The sequence below is a fragment of the Eschrichtius robustus genome, chromosome 20 (assembly GCF_028021215.1).
Source record: "Eschrichtius robustus isolate mEscRob2 chromosome 20, mEscRob2.pri, whole genome shotgun sequence".
In the NCBI taxonomy this organism is placed as follows: domain Eukaryota; kingdom Metazoa; phylum Chordata; class Mammalia; order Artiodactyla; family Eschrichtiidae; genus Eschrichtius; species Eschrichtius robustus.
Genome location: NC_090843.1, coordinates 51,617,025 through 51,644,394, shown reverse-complemented (window position 1 = coordinate 51,644,394; position 27,370 = coordinate 51,617,025). Strand labels below are relative to the sequence as shown.

Below are 27,370 nucleotides of genomic sequence, written 5' to 3'. Positions count from 1 at the left end.
CCAGCCCCAGGGGCGGACGGTTGGCCGGGCTCGCGGAGCCTAGCCGAGGCCTTGCCGGAGCTGGGCCGGGCTGCAGGGGCCGTCGCCGCCCGGGCCCGCCGCCCGCGCCCCCCACGCTGGCCCAGAGGGCTGCGGCCGCGTCGCCGCTGAGGATGTCCCGGAAGGGGCCGCGAGCGGAGGTGTGTGCGGACTGCAGCGCCCCGGGTAAGCGGGTCCGGGTCGGGGGCGGGACCGCTCACCGAGGCGCCGCCGGGCGGGCGCCGGGGCCTGGCGGGAGCGCCTTGCGGGGCCGGAGGGCGGGGCGGGGCCGGGCCGGGGGCTGCGGCCTCCGGCCTCCGGTCTCGGCCCCCGCCCGGGCCACTGCGGAGCCGCGTCCTTGGCGGGAGGGACGCCTGGGGGGCCGCTGTTTCCTCGCGTCCGTGGACCGGCGAGGAAGGACATTCCCAGCGCCGCCTCCCACCCCCTCAGTATGAGGGAGGAGGGCAGCTGGCTGCCCCCGCTTCCATCTCAGTATCCAAACGGAAGCGCCAGCCTGGGGTGGCAGGAGGGCTGTGGCAGAGGCCGGCCGGGTTTAGGAGGTGGGGGCGAGTGTGGTTTTGTGTCATCTCAGTGCCACCCCCGCGTCTTGCACCTGCTGCTCGCATGGTCTGCGCACCCGCTGGGGTGGCGGAGGGCAAGGGGCAGGGAGCTGGGCAGATGGGCCAGGGGGGCCTGGGTACTGTTTCCTCGGGATCAGATGAGGGGGTGGCTACTCCTAGGACTCCCTGCCCCGGGTTCCCAAGGCTCCTCGCAGGGCCTGGTGTTCAGGGCCACCGCGAGCCTGGGCATCTTCCCTTGAGGCGTCCCCAGGCCTGGTGACTGGGAGCAACGAGACAGCTTTTACTGGGTTCCAGTAAGGCCTACTTGGAAGGTGGGCTTGGCGTTACCCCAGCCTGGGCACAGACCCCTCCCCATCCCCTAGCCCAGTCTGGCCAGAAATGGGTAGGGAGCAGTGCCGAGGGGTGCCTAGATTCGTGGGATCCACCTGGCTTCCTGGCCTACCTCCTGGCTGTATTTACCATGGTGTTTCCCTTCTCCTTCCCAGCAGAGTCAGGTCCCGGCTGATGTGAACCCCCCCTGACCTACTGAGGAAGTGAGGATCAGTGACCCAGAGAGGCTGCTCCCTTCTGATGCGGGAGGACACTGCCAGTGATGGGGCTCAGCAGCTGGCCTGGGGAAAGGAAAGCCCTGGCCCTTGACCGTCTTCTTTTTAGAAAAGGCGCCATCTCCCTGGGAGACCTCGGGGGAGGGTGGGGTTGTCTGTGAACCTCTGGGCACAAAATAAGTGTGAGAGTGTGGGGTGCTGTTTTGTGGGCCCGTAACTTCCAGCCACCCTTTGGACAGGACCAGGACCCCAACAGGGAACTGTGGGTGCCTGGCAGAGGCACGGTGGTCTGGGTGGTTTTGACCCTGAGGCCTCCTCTCACGGCATGTCATGGTCTAGAGGGCCTTGAAGAAACTTATGGGGGCGGGCGAGGGGAGGAGAGAAGGGGTGTCCTTACCCCTGATTAGTTAGAAACTCTCTCTTTACCCCAGCTGCAGGCAGGTCTGGGGATGGAAGGGCTAGGAGGAGAGCTTGCCTTCTGTATGTCTGTCCAAGGCTGTTCTGCACCTCTGCTGGGCAGATGTAGCAGTGCGGGGAGGGCAAGTAGGACTGGGAGGGGGTTGCTTAGCAGACACTTTATCAGGGAAGCCTGGATTTTGGTGTTGTCTTTGTTTCCAGCTTACTCTGTGACTCATGGCAAGACTTTCCTCACTCTGGGTCTCAGTTTCCTCAACTCTGAGGCAAAGAAGTTGGAGTAGAAATGGTTTTTGAGGACTGTTCCATCTCCAAGTCTGTGGTCCTGATTCTGGGCCAGGGGGACGCTGGGCAGCATTAGCAAGGCAGTTGTCCTTTCTCTGCTGCATTTGATTGTTTGGCTGGAAGCCTCTGGACGTCCAGTGGGCATGGGCAGGAGTGGCGTGTATCTGTTGTGTTGGGGTGCCCAGCTCCTACCCCCAGTCCTCATCCCACAGAGCCATTTGTGCCCCCCTGGAATCTCCTTTTCCCCTGATCCAGAATACAGATCAGGAAGAGGCAGGTGGTGAGGTCAGGATGGTGAGGTGTGTGGGGTGCTGATGAAGTCTTGCTCATCCCCCCACCCCAGCACCTAGCACGGTGTCTGGCACATCGCAGGCATTCTTCAAGTGTCTGGATGCTTCTCAGGACCCCAGCTGACTCTTTGGGGCTACCCCACACCCCGACCCTATGATGCATGGAGTGGCATTTTCGGTCTGGGACCTGTAGCAGCCCAGGTAAGAGGCTTGAGGGAAACCAGCAGTTTGGAGCCCAGGCCCAGAGCCACCTCCTTGGTGTGTGCTTCCTACCCAAAGTCGTAGGCTTCTCACTGTGATAGGAGCCCTGCAGTCCCAGCCCTAGGAGTGGGGTCGTGGCCTTTTTGTGGTTGGTTAATTTGCAGGGTCATGGAGGTGAAAGGTAAGATGCAGCCTGACCCCAAAGGGCCCTGTCCTCCCTCTGGTCGCAGGCCTGGGCACACGGGACAAGTGTGAGTATGCTGTGAGACGGCTGGGCATAGCATGGCTGCTCTGGCAGCTGGTGCCACCTCATTAGGCACCGTCTGTGTCCCTGCCTGCCTTGGGAATCCAGGAGAGGGCCAGGGGTCGGGGAACCCTGGAGAATGTGTTTCCTGCCTCTCCACTCACCCTGCCACACAGTCCTGGCTTCTCTCTCAAGGGCCTGCTCCTCACGCCACAGGCCTTCAGGCAGCCTTCCCGCTTTGGCAGCCCCAGGCACAGGCATGAAGACCTCAAGATGCCCATCCTACAGGCACCTTGAGTGAGCAAGGCTGGCCACCAGCTAGGGACATTTGGGAACCTGCAGGCTCATTTGTCTTCATAATATAGATTGTGGGGCAGGGTGAGTGATGGGCTTCTTCTTTTACTGAGGTATAACTCATGTACAGCAAAGTGCCTCTTCCTTATTGTTCAGCCTGATAAGTTTTTACTTGTGTATATACTTGTGTAACCACAACTCCGATCAAGAGGTAGAGCATTCCTATTACTCTATAGGGCTTTCTTGTGTCAACGCCCCCCAAAGGCAACCGCCGTTCTGACCTCTATCCCCATGGATTACTCTTGCCTGCTTTCAAGATGGTGGGCTTCTCCCTCTTGTCTAGTGAGGATCTGGTCCCTAGATCAGAAGAGGCTGGCTCCGGGCCCTAGAGGTCACCAGTGGCCTTGGTTAGTGACATGTATTCACCTTAACAGAGGTCTCCATGGGGTTGGTGCTGGTTAACATTATCCCAGGACCCCTCCTGCCACTTGCTCACACATACCAGACGCCCCCTGCCCCACAACTGAGGCAGAAGCCCAGGGGGAAGGTTGGCAGGATACTGAGGAGGAGACCACATCCCCTAACCCTTATGCCCCCTATCCCTTCTGCCCTGAGTTTGGTCCTGGAAGCCTTTTTGGGGGCAGGGGTCCCTTAACCTTAAATTACAGTAGCCATTTGACTTTCAGAAACCCTTCCTAGCCCTTTGGCTTAGGAACTGGCCTAGGTGGGCCTTGGGGGCTCCTGCTTGGGTAGGCCCAGGCCCCTTGGGCATAGGGAGTAGGTAGTAAGGTGACCCATCTGTGTCATCCAGAACTGAGCTGGCACCAGTGTGCCCCAGACCAGGACAGTGTCCCCTGCCCACCCTTCCTATTTCAGGTCACCGTGGAAGAGAGGGAGAACCCCTCCCCCAGGCTGGGAGAGTGCCGAGCAGAGCCTTGGACCCCTTTTCCCAGATCCTGGTCACTGCCTCATTCAGGGGCTCACCATGTCTGGTCTGGCCCTGGATATCTGGCCAGCCTTCCCAGGTCTGGCTTCTCCAGTAGGGCCATGGGCTTGGGGTGGAGGCCTTAGAGCTGCCCATTTATGATCCTGGCCTGGGCGGCTCCCTACTGACAGGAAACCCCACCATTTCAACAAGAGGAATTTAGGCTGCGTCATTTCCAGCTTCCTGCCTGGGCTGGCGGAGGTAGCTGGCAGGCAGACCCCTGACCCAGTGGTGTTTGGGAGTGGGGGGGAAGGAGCTTTCCATGCCTGGGGGGGCGCCTCACCGTTTGGGTAAAGCCAACACTAAAGTTTGCTCTAGGGCTCCCCCTCTTGGCACAGATGGCAGGTCCCTTCCTCGTGGGCCCCTCAGCCTCCGAGGAAGGTGTATGGCGGGTACCTCCTGCATCCCTCTGCCCTGTTTTGGGGGGATCCCTAAAGAAGTCCAGACCCAAAGAACTGAGCCCTCCCCCTTTCACTTCCTGTTTCCATGCCATGGAGGGGACACTCACCACGGCAGAGCTCAGGCTGTATCCTGACTTGGTTTCCTCACAATTCTCTGGCGAACACTGGCAGAAGTCCTTGCAGGGAAGGGTCTGAGAATTGCCTTCTGGTTGGAGAGGCTCTCATTACCCCAAGCCTGTCCCCTCCCCTAGAGGGGGCCACTCTGGACAACGTGAGCACTAGGGGCGAGGCAGGGAGCCAGTCCCCACCCCCTCACCCCCCGCCAGGACAGGGCTTCCTGAGACAGGCCGGGGGCCTGGGCAGAGCCCAGTGTCCTGCGAGAGAGGCTCCCTGCCCCCACTCTCCAGTGGCACACAATGGCTGCTTTCTCCCCCGTGACCTTTCTGCAGCCTGAGCTGTACGCAGCTGTCTCCTCCCCCTCTCCCAAGGGGCCTGGGATGGGTGGCATCTCCCCTGCCCTGGAGAAGGACCCCAGGAGTTCCCATCCTGCTCTGGTCCCCCTTCTTGCTTCTAAAGTTCACTTCTCCCCAAGGAGTGGAGAGTGGCTCCCGTGGCCCTCGCCCACTTGGGGCTGCGACAGCAGCTGGTGTGGACATGGCATGGTCTCTGGCGTCTAAATGCCTGGGTTTACATCCCAGCAGTCCCACTCATTAGCTGTGTGGCTTTGAGTAAGCACCTTAACCTCTCTGAGACACTGCTTCCTCACTGGTAAAGCAGGGGTAGCATTTCCCACCTTGCCTGACAGTCATTAGAGGTACCATACTTATGGCACCCAACTGGTACACAGTGGGTACTCAGTCAGTGTTAGTTCCTTTGCTCCCTCCATCTCCCTTAAGAGGGGCTCCAGCTCACCCCATCACTGGTGGTGTCAGGAGACTCGGTCATGAAAAGGGCTCTTACCTGCCAGGATGAGGACAGAGGCGGGAGCCCCCAGAGGGGTGTGATGGGTCAGGCAGGTGAGCCATTGGTTCTAAAAGAAGCCTGAGTGTAGGAGAAATGTGGCACTGACCCGGACACAGGAGTGCCTAGAGATGTGTGGCATGCAGTCCTTGGGGACTCCTGCCTCCCTGGGGCAGGGCTAGGGTCTCAACCTTGTTCCCTGGGGAAAGGCTGTGGAACTGGTCGCAGTGGCTGCAGGACGGGAAGCTGTGCCCGCCGAGTAGGCCCTGGGGACCACACCTCCCCAGAGGGGCAAAGACATGTAGGAAAGGGCTTGGCTCTGATGGGAGTCCCTCCCACCTCCAGAGCTCAGCGTCCTCATCGCTGGTCCAGCTCCCAGAGCCTTGGGGGACTGAGTGAGCAAATGTGCGTGGAGTTCTAAGCGTAGTGCGGGCCCAGGGCCGTGTTCAGGAGGCCTCGCCGGTGTCTGGCTGTGGCTGACCCTTCCCCCCACCCCGGCAGACCCCGGCTGGGCCTCCATCAGCAGGGGTGTGCTGGTGTGTGACGAGTGCTGCAGCGTGCACCGGAGCCTGGGACGCCACATCTCCATCGTCAAGCACCTTCGCCACAGCGCCTGGCCCCCCACTCTGCTGCAGGTAAGGGCTGTGCCGGGCAGTTCTTCCCCGCGGCGTGTGCTGAGCGCCAGCACGTTTCCCCCCGCACCCACATACACAGCTGTCTGGATCCCGCAGCTTCCGGGGGCAGCACCCACCCAGGGCGGAACCCAATCCTGACCCTCTCCACCCGGGCGCCGGCCCACGCGGAGAGGAAGCTTCCAGGACGGGAGTCACACAGACCTGGGCTCTCACCCCAGCTCTGCCACCTAGTAGCTTGGCCACACAGTGTTGAGCTTAACATCTAGAGCCTTGGTGTGCCCACCATGTCACCCTAAGTGCTAAGCAGGACCCACATCCTTGGCTGGGATGGCCTGACTGGGTAGGGGTGCAGCGGTGCCGGGCACACAGTAGGCCTGTTAGTACTGTGTCCAGCCTGGTGCTCGGAGGTGTTCCCCAGCACGCAGTGGGCATTCTCACTCTGGCACTTCTTCCTTACAGATGGTGCACACACTCGCCAGCAACGGGGCCAATTCCATCTGGGAGCATTCCCTGCTGGACCCCGCGCAGGTGCAGAGCGGCCGGCGCAAAGCCAACCCCCAAGACAAAGTCCAGTGAGTCGGGCTCGAGGGCTGGTGGCTGAGGTTGTGCGCTCAGGGGCAGGAGCCTGGGAGGTGGCTGGGCGACTGGCCTCCCCCGCTCTGCTCCCCATTTCCTCCTGTGTGCTCCATGTAGCCCCATCAAGTCAGAGTTCATCAGAGCCAAGTACCAGATGCTGGCTTTTGTGCACAAGCTGCCCTGCCGGGACGACGACGGAGTCACCGCCAAGGACCTCAGCAAGGTTTGTGGGGCCCCACAGCGGAGGGCTGGGCCTCTCCTCTCCTCACCCACAGTGCCATCACCACTGAGCCCTAGGCCCCCAAGGCAGCCAGGTCAGGCAAGCATGGTGGGCACGGTGGAGGGACGAGATTGCGTGGTCAGGCCACTTGTGAATAAGGCCCCTCTGCTCCCAAGTGGACACACGAGGCTAAAATTCTTCAGCTGCCACCCGAAAGGCAGAAAACTCTGGGCAGTTTCTGAGCCTCCCAGAGCCTTGGTTTCCTCATCTGTAAAATGGGAAAGAAATAGCATCTACCACAGAGTTAACAGCTGTTATAAGCAGAGCACGCTGCACGTGGTAGGTGGTGACTGACTGCAGCTGTGATTAATGGGCATGAACTCCTAGTGGGAAGCCCTCTGCCCCACCAACAACCTAACTTCAGCTGGGCCCCTTGGAGCTTGTAGGAGTCCCAGGCAGGCCTGGACTAGGTGCCGCTGGAGGTGGGAGGGGCCCCCCCACACACCCGTTTGTGGCACACTCTGCTCCTCACAGCAACTCCACTCGAGCGTGCGGACGGGAAACCTGGAGACGTGTCTGCGCCTGCTGTCCCTGGGTGCCCAGGCCAACTTCTTCCACCCAGAGAAGGGCACCACACCGCTGCATGTGGCTGCCAAGGCAGGGCAGACGCTGCAGGCCGAGCTTCTCGTAGTGTACGGGGCTGACCCTGGCTCCCCTGATGTTAACGGCCGCACACCCATTGACTATGCCAGGTGAGGGTCTGCTGAAGGGTGAGGCTCGGGTGGGTGTGGGGAGCGGGCTGCGGCTGTAGGGCTGAGCCATGCCCCCTCCCCACAGGCAGGCGGGGCACCATGAGCTGGCGGAAAGGCTAGTCGAGTGCCAGTATGAGCTCACTGACCGGTTGGCCTTCTATCTCTGTGGACGCAAGCCGGGTGAGCAGAGTGTGGGGCGGGCTTGGCTGGGCCAGGCAGGTGGGACCCAGACACACCCCAGCAGCAGGTGCCATGGTGACAAAGCCGGCTGGGGAACAACGTTGCTAGGCAACTGGCTCCTGTGAAATTGCTGCAGGCTCTGGGCTGCAGCGTGTTGGGGTAGGGAGTGGGGGTGGGCGTAACTTCCAGCCAGTTCCCAGGGCTCTTGGGGGTGGCCTGCCCTCCTCCCTTCCCCTGTCATTTCTGGGTGCCAAGCCCTGCTCATGGCAGTGAGGTGGGCTCCCAGCTGCTAAGGCCACCCAGCACCAGTGACTTGGCATTTTTATTTTTATTCAGATCACAGGAATGGGCATTACATCATCCCACAGATGGCAGACAGGTGAGTGCCCACCTGATGCCCCTTCCTAGAGGTGGCTGGATGCCCTGTGGGTGCCTGACCCCCAGAGCTGCCCCCACCCCCGAACTCTTCAGCTTTAGGGGCCTGGGACCCCCGCCCCCACTCCCCTTCGGGGGCTGGAGGCACAAGCATATCGCAGTCCAGTCCTCACTCCCTAATGCTGGGCCCCAAGGCAGGTAAGAAATGTTGACTCAGCACACAGCCAGCACAGCCTAACCCCCATGGCTGTCAAGCACGTGGGGTTTGAGTACAAGAAACGGCCCCCCTAGGAGCAGCGGATCACTGAGTTCTGTTCCCAGTGGCACTGACCCCAACTGTAAAATCTTTAGACAAATTTTTGCTCTTCAGTGAAAAGGTGGTGGGCCCCAGGAGTTTGACTAACTTTGGGATTCTGCCAGGCCTCTGTGGTGTGCTCAGAAATTGGGCGGGGGCTGCGGGCCCAAGGCCAGTAGAGGTGTTTCTGCCTCTTATCCAAGAGGCCCCAGGAGCCCAGGCTGGGTTGGGGACGCTCACCCAGCTCACAAGATGGATGCTAGCGCCACCTGGTGGCTGCCTGCGATGGCCAAGCTGTGCCTGCTGGCCTGGATCTGGAGAGGAGGCTCCCTCCCTCTCTAGAAGCCAGTGTGGCCAGATGGGGATGGTCAGACCTGGGCACCTCGGATCCCTGAACGCCCAGATCTTCTCTCTTCTGAGACCCCAAGACTCCCCGCTACTTTTCTGGTCTGATTTTGCCTGGTGTGTCTGCCTGCTTGCGTGTGTATTGTAAACGTGTTCTCAATGAAATGTTAACTGACCACCTTCCCAGTGCCAGCTGTTCTTGGCACTGGACCCAGAGGTAACTCAGGCGTGATCCCTACCCTTAAGGAGGTCACAGCCAAGAGGGGAGGCACCCTAGTCAGTTGTCGTCCGTTGTGGGGAGTGCAGCAAGAGAGGCAAAGGCATAGACGTCAGAAATGCTGCGCCAGGAACTGCAGGCAGACTGTGTAGCTGAAGCATGTGAGAGGCAGGGAATCCCAGGAGCAAGACTGGAAGAGAGACGGGGCAAGAGAGTGGCTGGTCCTGAGCCCCGACAAGAGCTGAGACCACCCCAAGAGCAGAGAGGTTCCAACACGGATGTGTGGAGTCTGCTCTGCCACTTACTGGCTGTGTGGCTTCAGGCAGGCTCCTTAACCTCTCTGAGCCTTAGTTACTGCTCCTGGAAATAAGGGTGACTGTACCTATCTTTCTGGGCTTCTGAGAGGATTAGATAAGAGAGTGCATGCAAAGCATTTAGCGTTTTTATTTCGTTTATTTATTTTTTTGGCCTCACCGCGTGGCTTGCGGGATTTTAGTTCCCCAACCTGGGCCCCCGGCAGTGAAAGCACCGAGTCCTAACCACTGGACCGCCAGGGAATTCCCTAGCATATTTTTAAGTGAGCTTTTTGTTGAAGTGTTCCATACATAACCTGTTACTATTGAAAAGTTCCTAAGGCCAGGGGTAGCGCAGCCAGATGTGTCAAGAATACTTTGGCTTCTGGGTGAATAAAGGGTTGCAGGGGCAAGACTGGAAGCGGGAAGATGGATGAAGAAATGTTGCAAAAGACCAGGCAGGAGGATGGAATGGCAGAACCTGGGGAAAGCCTGGCTAGGGCTTGAGGGTGAGGGAGGTTGCAGGTGACTCCCAGGAGCTGCCGCTGGTGCTGGGCAAGTGGGTCACTGAGAGGAGGAGCGAGCCGGCCGAGGAGCGGGCTGGGGGGAAGATGAGTTGGGTTTGGTACACTTTGGGTCTGGCATGTGCACGGAGATGGGTCTGAGCTTGACGTGGGAAGGTGTTTGCTGCCCTGCTCCTGGGTAATTGCTGCCTCTGTCCTGTTCTTCCCTCTGCTGCCTTCCTCTGGACTTAGATCGCGGCAAAAGTGCATGTCTCAGAGGTATATGGTGCCTGCTCGGGAACAGGCTCTGGAGGTTGGGTGGGGCAGGGAGGCACTTGGTGTGCAGCACCTGGGGTGTCGTCTCCCTGGGATCCCTGCATGTTTGGGAGGTCACTGGCAGGGGCCTGGCCACCGCTCATGTCTGGCCTCTCCCCTCTTCCCCATTCCCCTCTCCCTCCATCGTCCACAGCCTAGACCTGTCCGAGTTGGCCAAAGCTGCCAAGAAGAAGCTGCAGGCGGTGAGTCTACTCAGACAGGCCCCTAAGGCTTGGAGCTGCCCTCCATCTCTGACCCGCCTCCGTCCCTGCGATGGCGCCCCCTTTCTCTGACCTGGTGCCCTTTTCCAAGTCTTGGACCTGCCCCTCACTCTAGTCTCCTCAGTCACCTGTCCTCCACCTCCACACCCCTCGCCTTTGACCCTGGCTCTGCCCTCCTAAGGCTCCCAGGGCGCGTGGCGCATCTCTAGCTACCTGGGCACTAACCAGTCTGCTCTGGTCTCCCTCTGCCTCTCCCACCTCGGAGCTTGGCAGACAGACCCCTACCCCAGTTGCCAGTTCTGAGACTGGGGGGAGGGCTGGGTGGCACAGGGGACACACAAGTCGTTTTCGACATCTTATAAGATCCCGGTGAGCTGGCTTGGTTAGCACTGGGGGGCCAGTTGATATGACAAAACCTGGGTCCCCGTCTCCGCCTCCAGCTCAGCAACCGGCTTTTTGAGGAACTTGCCATGGACGTGTATGACGAGGTGGATCGAAGAGAAAACGACGCTGGTGAGCCGGGAGGGCATCAAAGCCTTGGGCGGAGGGAACAGAGCACCTGCCTGCTGGGGAGGGGCTGGGACCTGGTGTGGCTCTGGGGTCCTTTTACTGGGACTAGGAAGAGGTACCGGGGGCTGGTCTGCTCGGCAGGCCTGCACGTAAGCCCTGGCCAGCTGTGAGCCCAGCCAGGCAGGCAGAGCACGCTGAGCTGGAGGCCGCCAGCCTGCTCCTCCTCCCAGCCCCCTGGACTGGGGTTCCTCTGCTCTGGCTGCCTCCCACTTTGGCTCTCTCCCCAGCCCCACTCCGCCCCCTACCTCCCTTCTTCCTGGCCACAGCCAGATTCCAGCCCAAACTCCCGGTTGGGGCTGGCGGGAGGGAGTCGCCTCTTTCTGTTTGTTAGTCCCCAACCAGCCTCGCCCGGCCTCGCTCTGACCCAGCCTTACTTCCCCTGTCCAAAGACCACCCCTTTCTTGAACACCAACACTCGGTGGGCATGGGGAGGAGCTTGGAAGGCTGTGCTCCTTGCTTTCCCACCTCCACCCCGTGGGCCTGGTCCTCGCGGACCATCCGCTTCCTGCCCCTCCCCCCCAGTGTGGCTGGCTACCCAAAACCACAGCACCCTGGTGACGGAGCGCAGTGCCGTACCCTTCCTGCCCGTTAACCCTGAATACTCAGCCACGCGGAATCAGGTGAGTGGGCTGGACGGGGGTGGGGGGGGGCCTGGGGCGATGAGCTCCCCTCCTGGGGTCACCAGCTCCGTGGGTCCTGCCCTTCCTGGCAGGCTGCTGTCCGGGCCGAGCCTTCCCCACTCCTGGCCCCGCTGGCTCTGGGATCGAGGGGAGGAGGCTGCTTTTTGGAGCACTTAGTGAGCAGCCCCTGGGGGGGTTCCAGCCTCTTCCTGAGAGCTCCCCTAGGCACCCCAAATCTGTGTCATTCCCCACCCCCTGCCCTGGCCCGGCCAGCTGGGCTGGCACGTTTTAGCTGTGGTTAAGTCAACTGTCGGGACAGCCTGGCTGCTTTGTCCCCATCCCCGTGTGTCAGCCGTAAGGGCCTTCTCACGCCAGCCCGGCCCTTTCTGCCTCCCAGGGGCGACAGAAGTTGGCCCGCTTTAATGCCCGAGAGTTTGCCACCTTGATCATCGACATTCTCAGTGAGGCCAAGCGGAGACAGCAGGGCAAGAGCCTGAGCAGCCCCACAGGTGGGAAGGGTGTGGATGGGGGCGTGGTGGTGGGCACTGTTCCAGGATATTCTCTCTCATGGCTCCCTTCAGGGGGTGGCATGATAGATGGGCCGTGTGAGCCCTGAGTGACAGGCCTGTGCCCTCAGACAACCTCGAGCTGTCTGTGCGGAGCCAGAGTGACCTGGACGACCAGCACGACTACGACAGCGTGGCCTCGGACGAGGACACAGACCAGGAACCCCTGCGCAGCGCCGGTGCCACCCGGAACAACCGTGCTCGGGTCTGAGCGCTGCCCCTCCCCACGCCTCCACCAAGGCCCTGCTCCATCCTCTCGTAGCTCGGGGCCTCGGGGACAAGGGGGCTGACTGTCTCACGTCTCCTTCTGCAGAGCATGGACTCCTCAGACCTGTCGGACGGGGCCGTGACACTGCAGGAGTACCTAGAGCTCAAGAAGGCCCTGGCCGCCTCCGAGGCAAAGGTGCAGCAGCTCATGAAAGTCAACAGCAGCTTGAGTGATGAGCTCCGGAGGCTGCAGCGGGAGGTGAGGATGGGGGCCTGCCAGGGCCCCAGTGCGGGGAGGAGTTACCCCCTCCTGGAGGTGGTGGTGCTGCCTGGACCCTCCGGAGTGTCTTGACGCCACTCTCACTCTCAGATCCACAAGCTGCAGGCCGAGAACTTGCAGATCCGGCAGCCGCCGGGGCCAGTGCCCACAGCCCCACTCCCCAGCGAACGAGCGGAGCACGCGCCCATGGGGCCTGGCGGGAGCACCCACCGCAGGGACCGCCAGGCCTTCTCCATGTATGAACCGGGCTCTGCCCTGAAGCCCTTTGGAGGCCCACCTGGGGATGAACTCACCACCCGGCTCCAGCCTTTCCACAGCACCGTGAGCTGCCTACGGGCCTCGGGGTGGGGGGTGGAGACAGGGTTGGGACCACTGCAAGGCCCTCCATGACGCCCACTGTGCCACCCCCAGGAGCTGGAGGATGACGCCATCTATTCAGTGCACGTCCCTGCTGGCCTTTACCGGGTAAGCAGGGCCTGGGGGAGGTGGGTCCGTTCCCACAAATAGGTTGTGAGCCCCAGCGGGTGCCAGGCTCTATGCTGGACGCTGGGCACAGGGATGGCTAGACACACACGGTCCCAGCCTCACTGCAGGGAAGCCACAAGGTGGGTGGTGGGGAGGAGGAGACTGACTCCAGCCCCGCCTGGGTTTCAGGTCCGGAAGGGGGTGTCGGCCTCAGCTGTGCCCTTCACTCCCTCCTCCCCACTGCTGTCGTGCTCCCAGGAAGGAAGCCGCCACACGGTAATGTGCATCCCCAGGGCCCGAGGGATGGGCTGAATGAGATGTGTGCTTGGGAGGTGATGGGCGGGGCGGGGGTGGGGGGGGGAGCGGGTGCGGTGTCTGTGAACGTGCACCTTACCTGCCACCCCTTCCCTGTACCCCTCCAGAGCAAGCTTTCCCGCCATGGCAGCGGCGCAGACAGTGACTATGAGAACACGCAAAGTGGGGACCCGCTGCTGGGGTGAGGCCCCTGGGGGAGGGGGGGTGAGTGGCCCCTGAGCGTCTGTCAGGGTGTAGGCAAGCGGCCTTACGGTTGGAATGCCTCCCTCTCTCCTCTCTAACCCCAGCCTGGAAGGGAAGAGGTTTCTAGAGCTGGGCAAGGAAGAGGACTTCCACCCAGAGTTGGAAAGCCTGGATGGAGACCTCGACCCTGGGCTTCCCAGCACAGAGGATGTCATCCTAAAGACGGAGCAGGTCACCAAGAACATTCAGGAATTATTGCGGGCTGCCCAGGAATTCAAGCATGACAGGTATGGAGGTGGGCAGAGGCTCGTATGGGCTTCTGGGGTGTTGCAGATGGCAAGAGAGGGACCAGTGTTCCACTGTCCCTGGGAACCTTCCCTGAGAGCCCTCCTCCTAATTTACCCTCCCTTCTCCCCATAGCTTTGTGCCCTGCTCAGAAAAGATCCATTTGGCTGTGACTGAGATGGCCTCTCTCTTCCCAAAGGTACAGGGGCCAGAGAGGGGAGCAGGACTGGTCGGCGCCTCAGGGTGGGGCAGGGCCTCAGGGCGGGGCAGGTGTAGAGAATCTGACGACTGCCTGAGTGGAGACATGGACACACTGGGCCATATCATAGCTCGTGGTTTGAAATCCAAGGCCCAACTAACTACCTCCGCCTTCCCTCCCTCCCTTCAGAGGCCAGCCCTGGAGCCAGTGCGCAGCTCCCTGCGGTTGCTCAACGCCAGCGCCTACCGGCTGCAGAGCGAGTGCCGGAAGACAGTGCCCCCGGAGCCTGGCGCCCCTGTGGACTTCCAGCTGCTGACTCAGCAGGTGATCCAGTGCGCCTACGACATCGCCAAGGCTGCCAAGCAGCTGGTCACCATCACCACCCGAGAGAAGAAGCAGTGACCACTCTCCCTGCACCCTCACCCGCATCCTGGGACCTCACTGGCCATGGGAGCTGGGCCACTCCAGACACTAATCCCCACCCCAACAGAGCCGCTGGCACAAGTGCCCTTAGTGCTGCCACTCTCACCTGGCAGCCAGGTGCCCTGGTGCCCATCCCCCTTGAGCCCCCAAGGATGGGGAGATGAGGTGGCAGGACCTTCTGTCCCCTACATTCCATGCACCTCTCCCTGTACATAGCATCCCCTCCCCCTCTAGTGTGCCGGGGCCTGCAAGGTGTCACTCCCAGCCCCTTGCCCTCTGGGGCACCCCTCAGCAAAGGGTCGGGTGGGGACACTCCAAATGGGGTGGTTCCCTTACATGCACCCCACCCCCATGAGCCAGTCCAGCCCTATTGGGGGCTGAGCGGGGGCATCCCCCCTTGTACATAATACCTGTGGATGTCCCCACCCTGTAGCCACCAGCCCCCTGCTGCTCTCCTTCAATGCCAAACGGCCCCAGCCTAGGGCACAGGCCCCAACCTGTGTTCCTGGGGTCCCCAGCAGCAAACACTGGAAAAGTCTTTTTTCTCTCTCTCTCCTCTCTCCCACCCCTTAATTTTAACGTTGTGGTAACTGAGTGTCCCTGCGTGCCTGCGTGTGAGTGTGCGGGGCGGCAGTGCCGTTCCGGAGGCCTGGCCCATCGGGAGTTTTGTGAGGGGTGAGGGGACCAGAGCAGTGGGACCCGTGTTGGGCATTGGCCCCTCTCCCCCATCCTGGGGCCAGGGACTGCCGGGGTAACCAGCTGGGGTCCTGCCCTCTGCCTCCCCTCATTGTTCCCCCCACTCATACCCTTTCTCTATGAACGTAAAAGGAAAACCACTTGGCTCCATCTCTCTTCCCCTCCCTTGTGGAGGGGGATTGTGCTGGCTGGGGCAGAGAACTGAGCACCTGAGCCTGGGGCTGGCTCCCCGGGGTCCCTGACTCAGCTGAGAGCCCCCTCCCTGTAACCTCTGAGAAGCCAGTGCCTGCGGTGTCTGGGTCCCTGGAGCCTGGGCTGCAGCCTGGGAAGGCTGAGAGGCAGATGGCAGCGCCCACCAGCTCCTCTCCCCGTCCCACCTCTGTCCCGGGGGCCAGGCTCTACCTGTGTGGTGGTGGTGGGCTGACTGTCAAGATGTGTGTCATGTACATTTGTATCAAAAATAAATAAGTGACCATGTGCCCTTTCTGATGCTTAGGGAACTGTGGGAGGGATTGGGGAGGTGGCAGACCTGAAACGGAGAAAGACCAACCTGTCAAAAGTAGGAAGCAAGTGAAGACCACGACTCTTCCAGCCCCTGTACTTGAGGGAAGGGAAGCCCCTGTCATCTCTTAGAGGAGTCCTGGAAATAACAATGTTTCAGTAAATACCACCACCATCCCCACCACCTGCTCACCCCTGGTGGTGGGAGGGGTCTGTCACGCTACTAAACCCCAGTGTCTGAGGCCAGGTGGGCAAGAGGAGACAGGCCAGCGCGTGCCCAACTTGATACTGTAAACCCCCTACCTCAGACGCGACCTAAATGGCCTAGGACAGTGCCCTGGGTGGGAGTCTGTCTGTGTGGCAGATGCACAAGCTTAACTCCAGGCTCTACTAAAATAATTTAATAAGAAAAACGGAGTTTTTGCAACGGAGGCTGAGACAGCTCTTTTTTCTCTCCTCCCTCTCCCCCTCCCCATCCCTCCCAGCAAACCACACACTAAGGACCAGCCCTCTTGCAGCGCTTAGGCAGGACTGCGCCATCTGGCCACCAGGGGGCGGCCCTGCGCGCGGTCCACGTGGCGGAGGTCGCAGCCTCCCGGCGGGAGGAGGAGCCAGACCTGCCACAGTGGCAGGCCTGGGGCAGGTCACTCGGAGCTGTCCCCATCCGGGCCGCTGTCCGGCGTGGGTGGGAGGAGGGGTCTCCGGCGGGAGCGCTTGACCCGGCGAGGGGGCATCAGCAGCCTCCGCTTCAGCACCGCTATGGGCAGGGTGGGGAGCAGTCAAGGGCAGGGAAGCCATGGGGAGGGGAGCGGGGCGGGGCAGGTGAGGAGGGGAACTTCTCACCAGCCACTGTGTCCTGGCTGTCCACTGTGGGCTCCCAGTAGATGCTCTCCCCACGCCTGAAGTTTCGGTGCAGCCGCGTGCAGAGCGTGGCCAGGGTGAGCAGCACCAACAGAAAGGTCAGGGCCATGGCAGCCCAGGCGGCCTCCTCCGTGCGCGGGGTGGGGCCCCGGGCTGCCCGCGGAGGCGCTGCTGCCCGAGCGGCCGGGGAAGCCTGACTTGGACAGGCACAGACCCCTGGGCTGCTTTGCCCTTTGGGCACCTGAGCCTCTAGCCTGGAACTGACATTGCTTCCAGGCCCCCCACGCAGCAGTGGGCCGGTGGGCACAGATGGGGCATTATCCCTTGCACCCTGGGGTCCCAACATACGCTGCTTGGCCTCCATGCTCCGTGGGGAAACAGAGCGGAACCTCAGGGCTGAGGGGCTGGGCTGGAGACCAAGGGCAGCCCGCAGTCCACGCCTCTTGGCACCACTAGGAAAGAGCTGCGTAGGCCCTCTAGATGCCACCTCTACGCCTGGGGGCCTCCAGCTCCGCAGCGTAAAGGCCAAAGCCGGGGCCTAAGAGGAGAAGAGACAGCAGTCACCCTTTCCCTGCCCAGATTACCCAATGACACCACCACCCTGGGCCACCAACCCAAAGACCATCAAGCCCGGCCAGCACCCCTCACCTGCACGCACCCTCTCCGGCACAGCCTCCCTCTGCCCGGTGCTGGCACCAAGGGATAGGGCCCAGAAAAACTGTCAGAGCGAAACCATGCTTTCTCCTTCTTTTGCTTCCGCCGCCTCCTCCTCTTCAGCCAGTGGGCAGCCCAGGCTGGCTCTACCCATGCCATCTCCAGTGCCACCCCCCATGCTGCCAGTACCAGGGGCTATGAAAGGAGGTAACTGTTAGAGCTAAGACAAAGATGGGGAGCAAGCAAGAGGAGGCCCTGAATTCCCCTTGCCCTGCACGTGGGGCTGCAGCCTCTGCCAGTGCCAGACAACCACCTTTCAGCAACCACTTACCCGATCCTGGGTGAGGCTGGAGTCAGGGGCCAGTAAGGGCTGGGCCACGCAAATGTGGGCCAGGAAGGCAAGCTGGAGCTTCAGCCAGGGGTGGGCACAGGGATGGTAGAGGAAGCTGACATCCTCAGCCTGGAGGAAAGGCATGGAGACATCAAGCCAAGTCCCTCCCTAAGAATCCCAAGTTCTCCCATCCCGGGGAGCCAACTTAAAGGGACTCCCAGGATGGCCAGATGACCCTTCCACCTTCAGGGCTCAGGAAAGGACAAAGGGCCCTAGATACTGGCGTGCACCCCCTCTTGCCTCTGAGCATTACTTTCATCCCTCCTCTCCACGCACTGCCACCCCTCAAAGCTCACAACTTCTGTGACAGCATGCGTGGTTAACCCTGCCAGACCCAGACCACACTCTTTAGCTATATTTCTCTAGACCTGCCACGGTGGCTCTACAGTTTCCCAGTCTAGACTGTAAGCACTCCCCAAATAGAGACCAGCTCTTCTATGTATTGACCCATCTATATATTCAATCTCATCTCCCCAACACATCCAAATACAGGGCACAAAGGCAGCAGGTGCACAATCTCAGGATGGAAACACTTCATCAATTATTAATTATTCTTTGATTGAGCTGACCTGACGCTCAGCACTTGTGCCAGATGCTGTAGGAGATGCCAAAAGAGAACTCCTGGACTCCGCTTGCAGGGAATGCAAAGGAAACTCAGGGGAACAGAACTAACGCAAATGAAAGAGCAAACTAAGAAAACTCAAAGTGATTAGTTGTTAAATTACAAGAGATAGATTATAAGCATTACACAAATTTGGAGAAGGTGATGAATAAATAAGGGCTGATATGATCAGGCAAGGTCTCAAGAGAGAGCTGACTCCTATGCTGGGCTTTGAAGATGGATGGGGATGGATGGCAGGAGGGCAGGGAGCTGCCCCCTTCAAGTTAGGATACGCCAGGTGTTGAGGGGAATAAGCAGGTGAAAAAGTACAGCGGTGTGAATAAGCCTCGAACTCATACGTGTGGTGAGCAGACCAACAAGACGAGAGGAACCAAAGATGTGGGGAGGTTGGACGAGGTTCACTTAACGAGGTAGAGCCTGAAAAACTAGACAGGGGAGTATGGCCATGATAAGGTGAGAAATAAGGAGCCACTGGTTTCTGAACAGTGGAATGAAAGGGTTGTTTGGGAAAAGGAATCAGGTAGGTGGCATGAGCTCTTTTGGCCTGGAGCTATTACAAGGATCAAAAAAAAAGATATTTCAGAAGGAAAACCAGAGGGACAGAGAAGCTATCCAACCACTGGCAATGAAAATAGGCAGCCACACAAGGTGAACCCACAGTTTGGTTGGTAACCTGAGGTACACACACTCCTTACAGCTTCCTATTTTCCAAAGTGCTGTCCCACACTATTTGTTAACTCCTCATGGGGAGGGACGTTACTAATAACCTCTCTTACAGAAAAATGAGGCCCAGAGAAGTCAGGAGACTTCCAAAGTCACACAGCAGAGCTGGAGCACAGGTTGTTTTTTCCTACTACCCTCAGAGTTTCCCTTGCAGCCTCCTGCCCACACAGCCAGCTACTCAACAGGATTCCTGACAAGCACTGCAGAGGACCAAGGCCTGTGGCTCACTGTCCGGGGACTAAGAACGTTGCCTCTTACTGGGGGGAGTGATAAAGAATGGAGCTGGTGAGCAGAAAAGGTGGAGAAAGCCTGCGAGGAGCTCGCTGTTTACAGTGCAGACACTGAGGATGCCTCCTGCTTGTACTTACCTGCCGTGGACTCACCCGTGTGTAGGTCACTCTTGGCGACACCTATACAGGGGGAGAGAAGAGAGCTTAGAGCCCCCGGGGGACTCTGGGGGGGTGGGGGGTGGAGAGAGGACAGCAGGCCCGTGACGTTACGTTGGAATGGAGACGTTGGTGACTTGAGGGCCGGAGGAACCGGCAGAGGTGCTCAGAGGGTGGCTGTGGAGGGTGCCGCGAGGCCAGGGCGGGACTGGGCTGCCCCTTCACACTCCTCTCTCCCACCGCCCTCCAGGCACCCACCTGTGGGGGCAGAGGCCACAGGCCCTCGGGACAACGGGCTCCCGCCTCCTCAGCCGGCTCAGCCACCACCTGTGGGTTCAAGGCGCAGAAGAGCTGGGGCGTTTGGCCTCGGCGCGGGCTCTGCCCTCTCCCTCCCAGGCCCAGCCCTCCAAGGGGAGAACTCCTAGTCTCCTCTCCGCGCGCCACTCCTTCCAGCACGAACTTTTGGCAAAGCGCTTTGAGATCCCGGGCCGAAGGCTTCTCGGGAGCGGGTCGCCTTACCTCACTGGGACCCAGGAGCCCCGCCAGGGCCGCCAGGAGCAACAGTTGGGGCGGAGGCGGAGGAGGCGCCATCCCGGCCCGCCCCAGCACTGCCCGCAGCCCAGCAAGCCAGGGAGCGCGCGCCGCCTGGCCCTGCCCCCGCGCACCCACGCCGCCCGCGTGCCCACGTAGACCCCGGGCTCGCGCGCGCCGTCCCGCCCCGACCCCAGACCGCGCGCCGCGACTCCCCAGGCTCGCGCGCCCCTCGCCTCCCCTCGCCTCGCCCCGCCCCGCCCCCGCAGCTCCGGCCCACTCTCGCCGGGTCCCCGCCCCGCCCCAGTGCCCGCCCACAGCCCGGGACAGTGCGCGCAAGCGTCCTCAACCCCAAGGCGGAAAAGTTCGGAAGCCGGTCTCCTGCGCGCCGCACTGCGAGGCAAGCGGGACCACCTCCTTCGCCCGGGCACTCGTCTCAGCGGGTCTCCGCGGCCTGCCGGTCGCAGCTGCAGCTCCTGGGTGGAATCTTGGAGCGGGGAGGAGGGCGGGAATTGGTATTCCACTGTGAACTGGGTGGCCCAGGAGGGGAGACGGGTCCGCTCCTTCGGCAAACCCGCTTCAGACTTATCAGTGTGACCTGCATCTAGAAGAGGGACAGAAGCCTGAAGTCCGAGCTGCAGAAGGAAGAGGGTCCCCACTCTAGAGCTACACCTTCATGCCATCCCACTCTTGCCCTCGCAAATAGCGCCCGAACCCGGAGGAGTCTCCGAGGGTCTCAGGCCTCCACGTTCCCCAGACCCAGAAGTCCCAGGAAGTTGGAGCCGGGCTGGGGGCTGCTTTCTTGCCCACGTCCTCCTCCGCTTTCGTAATTAGCCCAGCGGGGACCAGCAGATGCCCAAGGAGACTTTGGTCACCGTGAGGTGGAGTCACAGGCCTCGCCCCCAGCAGGGAGCGCTGGCCAGACGTCACCTGCAGCGGGTGCCCGCTCTGCCGCCCTCTCCCCGGTGCCCTTCTCCTTGGCCCGGCTCAGGATTTTGAGGAAAGACGGGAAAGTGGGTGGAGGGTGAGAGTTGAAATGCCCAGCCCAAAACTTTGAAATAGAGCAAGACCGTCTCCCACATAGCTGTGACTTGCAAGGGGTATTTCTTACCCTTCCCCATTCCCCGGTAATTGCCAGTTATTGAGCTGATGAAGGGACTGCCATCTATCCCCTGCCACGGCCGGGTCGCGGGGTGATAGGCATCCCCCTCCAAGGGCACCTGAGTGCGTCTTTTCCTCCAGCTTATTCTCGGAGGTTTGGGGCTGTTTCTTTTGGGAAGTCCTTCCTGGGGAGCGGTGTTGAGGATTTCCTCTACCTGAAGCCAGGTTCCAGGGGAGCCCCACGCTCCCGGGCGGATCGGCACAGCGCACTAATGCAGGCAAGGGAACGAGCATTCCCCGGCACTCCAGCCTCCCGCTGCTAACCCGCGGTCGGGACACGACGCCGGCCCTGGCCCTCGCTGGCCCTGAGCCGGACCCCCGCCCGGCCGGGTTATTGCGCAGTTGCGGGTGCCCGCGGGGCCGAGACAAACACCGAGGTCAGAGAGCACAGCCGAGCCCGGCGACGGAGGTGCGGGTGGTGGCTCCGGCTGCACTGCAGCCACCCCGCGGAAGCCCAGGAGCCCGCGCCGGGAGCTGCAGTTTATTCACTTCTCCCTTTTGCTACTTCTCAACAGCGGCCCCTGAGGGCGCAGCGACGCAGGTCTCCCAGGTAGCTGCACACCCTACACACCACGCGGGACGGAGGGGCGGGGGGCAGAAGATTCTGAGACTCATCCCCGTCCCCCAAGCCTCGGTCTCCAAGTCTCCCCACTTCTCCGCCCCCCACACCCCACTCCTCGGCTTACTGCCCTCCCCACTCCCTTCCGCCTCGCCGGCGCGTCCTCGCTCCCTCCCCGTGGCCTCCGCCCCTTTCACCTCGTGCTACTGCTTGTCGCAATCACTGTACAAAGGGCCGTGGGCGGGAGTAGGGGGCGGGTGAGGGGAGCCTGGACCGAACTGGCTGCCTCTGCGGGGCCGCGGCCAATCCGGAGTGCACCCCCTCCCTCCCCGCGGGAGGGCCCTGGGCAGCCGCCGCGGCCCGGCGGAGCCGCGGCCAGAGCGGGGAGCTCGCCAAGGGGACGTCCCCGCCGCTGCTGCCCGCCGGGGGCTCTCCGGCCTCGCCATGCCGCCGTGGGGCGCCGCCCTCGCCCTGCTCCTGGCCGCGTTCGCCCTGCTTGGCCTGCTCGCCGCGCTGCTGCGGCGCCCCGGGAGGCGCGCCGTCGGAGCGAGGACCCTGCCGGGGGCGCAGGGCCAAGACCACGAGGAGGAGGTGGACGGCGCAGGCCCCGCGGACCAGTTCAGCGACGGGCGTGAGCCTCTGCCCGGCGGGTGCAGGCTCATCTGTAAGCCGTCGGCGCTGGCCCAGTGCCTGCTGCGCGCCTTGCGACGCTCGACAGCGCTGGAGCCGGGCCCGCGCTCCTGGCTCTCCGGGCCCCACCTGCAGACCCTCTGCCATTTCGTGCTGCCGGTGGGGCCGGGGTCCGATCTGGCCCGGGAGTACCTGCAGTTGGCGGACGACGGGCTGGTGGCCCTGGACTGGGTCGTGGGACCTTGCGCCCGGGGCCGCCGGGTCACCAATGCCGGAGGCCTCCCGGCGGTGCTGCTGGTGATCCCCAATGCCTGGGGACGCCTCACCCGCAACGTGCTCGGCCTCTGCTTGCTGGCCCTGGAGCGCGGCTACTACCCGGTCATCTTCCACCGTCGCGGCCACCACGGCTGCCCACTGGTCAGCCCCCGGCTGCAGCCTTTCGGGGACCCGTCTGATCTCAAAGAGGCCATCACTTACATCCGCTTCCGACACCCCGCAGCCCCGCTGTTCGCGGTGAGCGAGGGCTCGGGCTCGGCGCTGCTGCTGTCCTACCTGGGCGAGTGTGGCTCCTCCAGCTACATGACCGGTGCAGCCTGCATCTCGCCGGTGCTATGCTGCCGCGAGTGGTTTGAGGCCGGCCTGCCCTGGCCCTACGAGCGGGGCTTTCTGCTCCACCAGAAGATCGCCCTCAGCAGGTGGGTAACAGAGGCTGCAGATGAGCAATGGGGGAATAGAGGTTTGGGGCTGAGAAACGGCTCTGTCTGGTTTTGAATCAAACAGGTTTAGAGCAATTTGGGCAAAGTTCTCCTCACATACTTCCTGAAGCGTCCAAACCCTCTAGTCTGGACAGAATCAGGGAAGCAGGTTTAAAAGCCACAGACGGACTCAGCATCATTAGCTAGAGCAGGGACTCCTGACCCGGGGCCCCCTGGCCTCACCTCGGCCCCACCGTGTCCTAGCAACCTGAGCACCTGCCCCACCCGCCGCAAGAGGCAGCACCTGACACGTACATCGCTTAGTCCATAACTTGTCAAATCAGCAAAGAGGGCTCTGGAAGCAATTGTGACTGGTTATCTGTCCAGAATGTTTCCTCTGAGCCTGGAGGTGACAGGAAGCAGAAATTTGGTGGTATTTGATTTATTAAAATTCTTTAGACCTGACAGATGTTTTGCATATTCCCAGGTATATACTCAATATTTAATGCAAAAATTTTAAGAGTATTTAAACATTTTTTTTTAATCTCCAAAAAGAAAAGAATCTACCACCAGGGTGACAGGGGAGAATTTTCCACTGAGAAGGCCTGAGTGACATTCCCACAGCAAATAACCAGGCCTCTGCTTACACTGTTGTTTTCCTAGGAGATGGAAGAACGAGGTCAAAGACATGATGGCAGCAGTGTGGTGTGGCAGAAAGACCTGGGATGTGGGGTCAGACCCGCTTGGGTTCAAATCCTGAATTTCCAGCAAGTTAGCTAACCCCTTTGAGCCTCACATCCCTCTTCAGTTAAATGGAGTTTATAATAACCACTTCCCAAGGTGGTTATAAGCATGAAATAAGATAACGAAAGTAAGGGGCCTGGCACCAATACATGGTGACAATTGTGATTTCTCTTTCTTTCCTTGCCCTATTTTGCCTCCTGTTCTAAGAAGGTCAACCCTGAGCTCAGCAACAGCCCATGTGCTACCATGGCAACCCAGAGCCGCTGGAACAGTCCAGGGGCAAGGTACTCTCACATGGCTTAACTGCCAGTTTCCATCCCCAAATGACCACCCTCAGTGCTGACCCTGGGCACCAGCTGGAGGATAAGGTAAGGGAAGTGGAGAGGAAACCTGGGCCTTTAGGAACTGCCCTGCCAATGGAATTTTGGGATTGCCAACTTGGGGCAAGCCTCTTTGAATGTTTGCAGGAAACACCTATCCAAATTCAGCTGGCTAAGACTGAACTAACCCAAATAAAGGACTGAGCTGCCCATCCTGGCCTCCTGGTCAGGGTGCCAGGCCCTCTCCAGGGAGGTGGAAACAGCAAAGATGTCCCTCTTTCCCAGAGCAGTTGCTCTCAGGCTCCCATTTGGGACCTCACCCAATTAATTACACTCCCAGTCACTTCCTCCGCCACTCAGCCCTCTCTAGGAATACCTGCCCCACTGATCAAGGACACACTCATTTGTCATCAGCTGGATAGCATATTATCTTTTAAAAAAGCAAACAAACTAATACAACTTAAAGTAAAATGTTAATGTTGGGGGCTGTCACTTGCTGGTTTGGATAGTCTAAGCCACTGAGTTCTTCCAAGAGAGGTTCAGGAGGTGACAGTTCATAGCAGGTTCCCTACAGAGGGTCAGAAGATGAGGTCTGGAGGAGAGCTGTTGCAATAACTCAGCAGCTGTAAAGTCAAATGCTGCCCCGGGGCTGGGGAGGTAATGCCATGAATGACTGTCCTGGTAGAAACTGTAACACAGGAAGGAGGGAGGAAATACCCTGATTGTTGCCATGCCAGCCCATGTCGCCAGATCTCCCCATTTCCCTCGAGAAGCCAGATAGCTGCATTTTATGTGAAATCTCCTGATTTTAAATGATGGCAATGACATGGAAGTTTTTAAATATATTATATGGCCAAAGAAAGCCTCTGTGGTCAGAATCTGGCCTGTGGGCTGCCACTCTGTAACTTCTGCTGTCAATTTATTTTCCAGTTCTTTCCTCTCTTTCCTTCCTTCCCCGTTCAACTTCTTTCTGCCAGGTATGCCACAGCCCTGGAGGACACAGTGGATACTGGAAAACTTTTCAGGAGCCGCTCCCTGCGAGAGTTTGAAGAGACCCTCTTCTGCCACACCAAGAGCTTCCCCATCAGCTGGGACACCTACTGGGACCACAACGACCCCCTCCGGGATGTGGATGAGGCAGCCGTACCTGTGCTATGCATCTGTAGTGCTGATGATCCTGTGTGCGGGCCCCCAAACCACTTTCTGCCAACTGAACTCTTTCACAGCAACCCCTACTTCTTCCTCCTGCTCAGCCGTCACGGAGGCCACTGTGGCTTCCTGCGCCAGGAGCCCTTGCCAGCCTGGAGCCACGAGGTCATCTTGGAGTACTTCCGGGCCTTGACTGAGTTCTTCCGAACGGAAGAGAGGATGAAAGGGCTGAGCAGGCGCCGAGCTTCATTCCTAGGGGGCCGGCGTCGCTGGGGAACCCTGCCAAAGCGGGAGGTCTCTCCCTCTTCCAACCTGGAAGAGATCTTTAGCTGGAAGAGATCGTATACAAGGTGAGACCTGACCCAAGAACCCGCCAGCCCTGCGAGGAAGAACAGAGCTGGGCACGGCTGAGTCCTGAAAAGGCAGTGAGGACTGAATGGGGCAGGCAGCTTCAGCTCTTTGCCCCTGATTCAGCCCCTTCTCTCTTAAACTGGTCTGTGGAAAGAGATGGAACTTCCAGCAAGCTAGCGTTCATTTGCCGCTGAGCAGAACTCCTGCCCAGGCCCTGCTCTACAGATGCCAACTCATCCTTGTTCAGCAGCTGGGCATTCCCCGTCACTGTCCCCTGTCACCGACTTCATAAGCCAAAGAATATCTCCATGTATGTCCCTGGACTCAAGAGAAAATGCTCGCTCACAGCAAAGATACAGAGGAGATGAGTTTTGTGAGCCATTGGGCAGGTCCGTGCCACATAAATAATCAGCTCTGTGACGCTGGTTCTCAAGCTGGAGCCACTTGATGTAGGGAGGACAGGATGTTTGTGTCTCGATGCCACTTCCCTCGTTTTTTTCTGCGGCTGTGGCGCTCTGCTGACTTCACGTGGTGGCAGACGTGGAAGCGGCTCACAGAGCCAACGCGTCTTGCGTTGAGTGTGAGATAGGCCCATAGGCAGTAAGTGCTGTGCTGAGACTGGGTTGGGGAGGGCAACCAGCTAGAAAGCGTGAACGCCTGCGTCTGGAACACCAAGGGCCAGTCTTTTGGTTGAGTTCTGCAAGTCCTGACTGGGAGTGGGGCTGATCTGGGGCTTCAGCCTAGGACCTCAAGACTCACTAGAGAGATCCCAAGGATGATTTTAGGAAGAGGAAATCCTCGCAGGGTCTGCTTGGCCATGGCTCAAGGAGCCAGGCTCTCAGACATTCTAGCTGCTCCCTCCAGTACCATTTCGGGGGATTACTCCAGAGAGTTCTAGCGAGAGGTGTTTTTCTCCTGAGATGTGGGCTTTCTCTAAGTGGTAAAAGTATAAACCTCATATCTTAGGTGTTTTTTTGGTTAGTTGCCCTCTTTTCTGACACTACTACTAGCCTTTCCCTCTCCAGACCCTGGAGGGACATCTGGGACCAGAGAAAGCAAACAAAATTTCCAGGAGATTGGCTAGAGCTGACTCAGTGATTTATGAATATTTCACATTACCATGCTTTTTCTGCTCAGTTATTCAAAAGGCCATCCATGTAGATGCAGGAAAAGCTTCCTCCTGGATCTGACCACTCAGTGACTGATAGGCTCTTTGGTTTTATGAGGACTAATGCTTAAGATCAGAGTAAAATAAGGCATTGTACAGATTGACCCACACCTTGGTTTGGATTAGGCCATTAAGCAATACAATAGGACATCCAGTTCCTCCCAGAAAAGCTTTGCCCTGAAGTTTTAATTGGTCATCAAGAAAGAAGGCACCTGTTTTGACAGGAAGCTCCATACTGGCCTCACAAATAGCAAAGCAATTTGAAGAAGGAGAGATGTTTACCAAAAGCCATATCCTAAGGCTTGGTATGAGGAATTTCTGGGGCCATGATTTTAGGTTTGGATAATTTTAGCCCATCCTTGTTCCTCTGGATCAAATAAGAAGAAACTCTGAACTATCCAAGAATCTAAACTGAAATGCAGACAACATTCAATTGTCTAAGTCACATTATCCTGTCATGAAAAATTTCCCTCCCTCCTTCCCCACTTCTTGTTCCTCCTCCTCTGTGTTCCTCATCTAACATTCTCTCACCATTTCTGAGCAGGAGAGATAATAAGGAAGTGAACCCTAAAGAAGCTGTTGTACTTCTGGTTAACACCTTGGTATAAGGCTTGGCAAAGAAGAATTACTGACATCTGGCCAGCCCCCTCCCCCAGCATCTGGTACAGTGGGGATTTCAGTTTATTAGGTCTTGCAGTCCCATATGCAGGACCCTATAATCATTCAGAACTCACTGCAAAATGGGGAGCAGTCCAGTGGTTTTTAACCACCCCCCACCCTCACTCCCCAGGATTAAAGGGCCCCTAAGGGCTAAAATCCAGATTGTTTCTCTAGCCCAGATACCACGGGACTCTGGTTAAGATAATAGGTTTTGGAGAAATCATGGTTCCTTTTTTACAGGAAAGCCGGCTTGTGGGGTGGGGTGGGGGAGGATATATATATATATATATATATATATATATATACTTTT

General features: G+C 59.4%; 3 protein-coding genes across 8 annotated transcripts; 2 read left to right on the top strand and 1 right to left on the bottom strand.

Annotated features, from left to right (window-relative positions):
• Positions 1 to 20: 20 nt before the first annotated feature.
• Positions 21 to 15,431, top strand: GIT1 (GIT ArfGAP 1). 5 transcript variants are annotated; one of them, XM_068529868.1, is made up of 23 exons: positions 184 to 204; positions 1,088 to 1,132; positions 2,187 to 2,334; positions 5,720 to 5,853; positions 6,313 to 6,425; positions 6,547 to 6,652; positions 7,184 to 7,401; positions 7,487 to 7,581; positions 7,918 to 7,960; positions 9,862 to 9,888; positions 10,079 to 10,127; positions 10,586 to 10,658; positions 11,238 to 11,335; positions 11,733 to 11,844; positions 11,973 to 12,106; positions 12,215 to 12,367; positions 12,479 to 12,709; positions 12,800 to 12,853; positions 13,043 to 13,129; positions 13,276 to 13,349; positions 13,456 to 13,638; positions 13,772 to 13,835; positions 14,025 to 15,431. In XM_068529868.1, the coding sequence occupies exons 3-23, from the start codon at positions 2,295 to 2,297 to the stop codon at positions 14,235 to 14,237; spliced, it is 2,301 nt and encodes a 766-aa protein (XP_068385969.1). In that variant the 5' UTR covers positions 184 to 204; positions 1,088 to 1,132; positions 2,187 to 2,294; the 3' UTR covers positions 14,238 to 15,431. The 5 variants fall into 5 exon arrangements, with proteins under 5 accessions (XP_068385972.1, XP_068385970.1, XP_068385969.1 ...); XM_068529867.1 differs by lacking the exon at positions 184 to 204 and having other exon boundaries at positions 813 to 1,132; XM_068529871.1 differs by lacking the exons at positions 1,088 to 1,132; positions 2,187 to 2,334 and having other exon boundaries at positions 21 to 204.
• A 410-nt stretch (positions 15,432 to 15,841) lies between these two features.
• Positions 15,842 to 19,773, bottom strand: TP53I13 (tumor protein p53 inducible protein 13). Of its 2 annotated transcripts, XM_068530525.1 has the most exons (7): positions 19,612 to 19,773; positions 19,351 to 19,419; positions 19,075 to 19,116; positions 17,302 to 17,430; positions 16,965 to 17,165; positions 16,299 to 16,854; positions 15,842 to 16,212 (listed from the first exon to the last, which is right to left on the bottom strand). In XM_068530525.1, exons 1-7 carry the CDS (start codon positions 19,681 to 19,683, stop codon positions 16,100 to 16,102), a joined length of 1,182 nt encoding a protein of 393 aa, XP_068386626.1. In that variant the 5' UTR covers positions 19,684 to 19,773; the 3' UTR covers positions 15,842 to 16,099. The 2 variants fall into 2 exon arrangements, with proteins under 2 accessions (XP_068386626.1, XP_068386627.1); XM_068530526.1 differs by lacking the exon at positions 16,965 to 17,165.
• A 2,014-nt stretch (positions 19,774 to 21,787) lies between these two features.
• On the top strand, positions 21,788 to 27,304 carry ABHD15 (abhydrolase domain containing 15). Its single transcript, XM_068531227.1, has 2 exons — positions 21,788 to 22,668; positions 24,710 to 27,304. The coding sequence occupies exons 1-2, from the start codon at positions 21,788 to 21,790 to the stop codon at positions 25,233 to 25,235; spliced, it is 1,407 nt and encodes a 468-aa protein (XP_068387328.1). The 3' UTR covers positions 25,236 to 27,304.
• The last annotated feature ends 66 nt before the right edge of the window (positions 27,305 to 27,370 follow it).

What these genes read in the sequence shown, in the direction of transcription:
- GIT1 (XM_068529871.1), top strand. Translation starts at nt 153, where the DNA reads ATGTCCCGGAAGGGGCCGCGAGCGGAGGTGTGTGCGGACTGCAGCGCC. An exon ending in GGCCCCCCACTCTGCTGCAG is followed by an intron (nt 5,854 to 6,312) that starts GTAAGGGCTGTG and finishes TCTTCCTTACAG; the next exon opens with ATGGTGCACACACTCGCCAG. An exon ending in CCAAGAAGAAGCTGCAGGCG is followed by an intron (nt 10,128 to 10,585) that starts GTGAGTCTACTC and finishes CTCCGCCTCCAG; the next exon opens with CTCAGCAACCGGCTTTTTGA.
- TP53I13 (XM_068530525.1), bottom strand. Translation starts at nt 19,683, where the DNA reads ATGGCGCCTCCTCCGCCTCCGCCCCAACTGTTGCTCCTGGCGGCCCTG. An exon ending in TGTGGCCTCTGCCCCCACAG is followed by an intron (nt 19,117 to 19,350) that starts GTGGGTGCCTGG and finishes CCCCCTGTATAG; the next exon opens with GTGTCGCCAAGAGTGACCTA. An exon ending in CCAGCCTCACCCAGGATCGG is followed by an intron (nt 17,166 to 17,301) that starts GTAAGTGGTTGC and finishes CTCCTTTCATAG; the next exon opens with CCCCTGGTACTGGCAGCATG.
- ABHD15 (XM_068531227.1), top strand. Translation starts at nt 21,788, where the DNA reads ATGCCGCCGTGGGGCGCCGCCCTCGCCCTGCTCCTGGCCGCGTTCGCC. An exon ending in CAGAAGATCGCCCTCAGCAG is followed by an intron (nt 22,669 to 24,709) that starts GTGGGTAACAGA and finishes TCTTTCTGCCAG; the next exon opens with GTATGCCACAGCCCTGGAGG.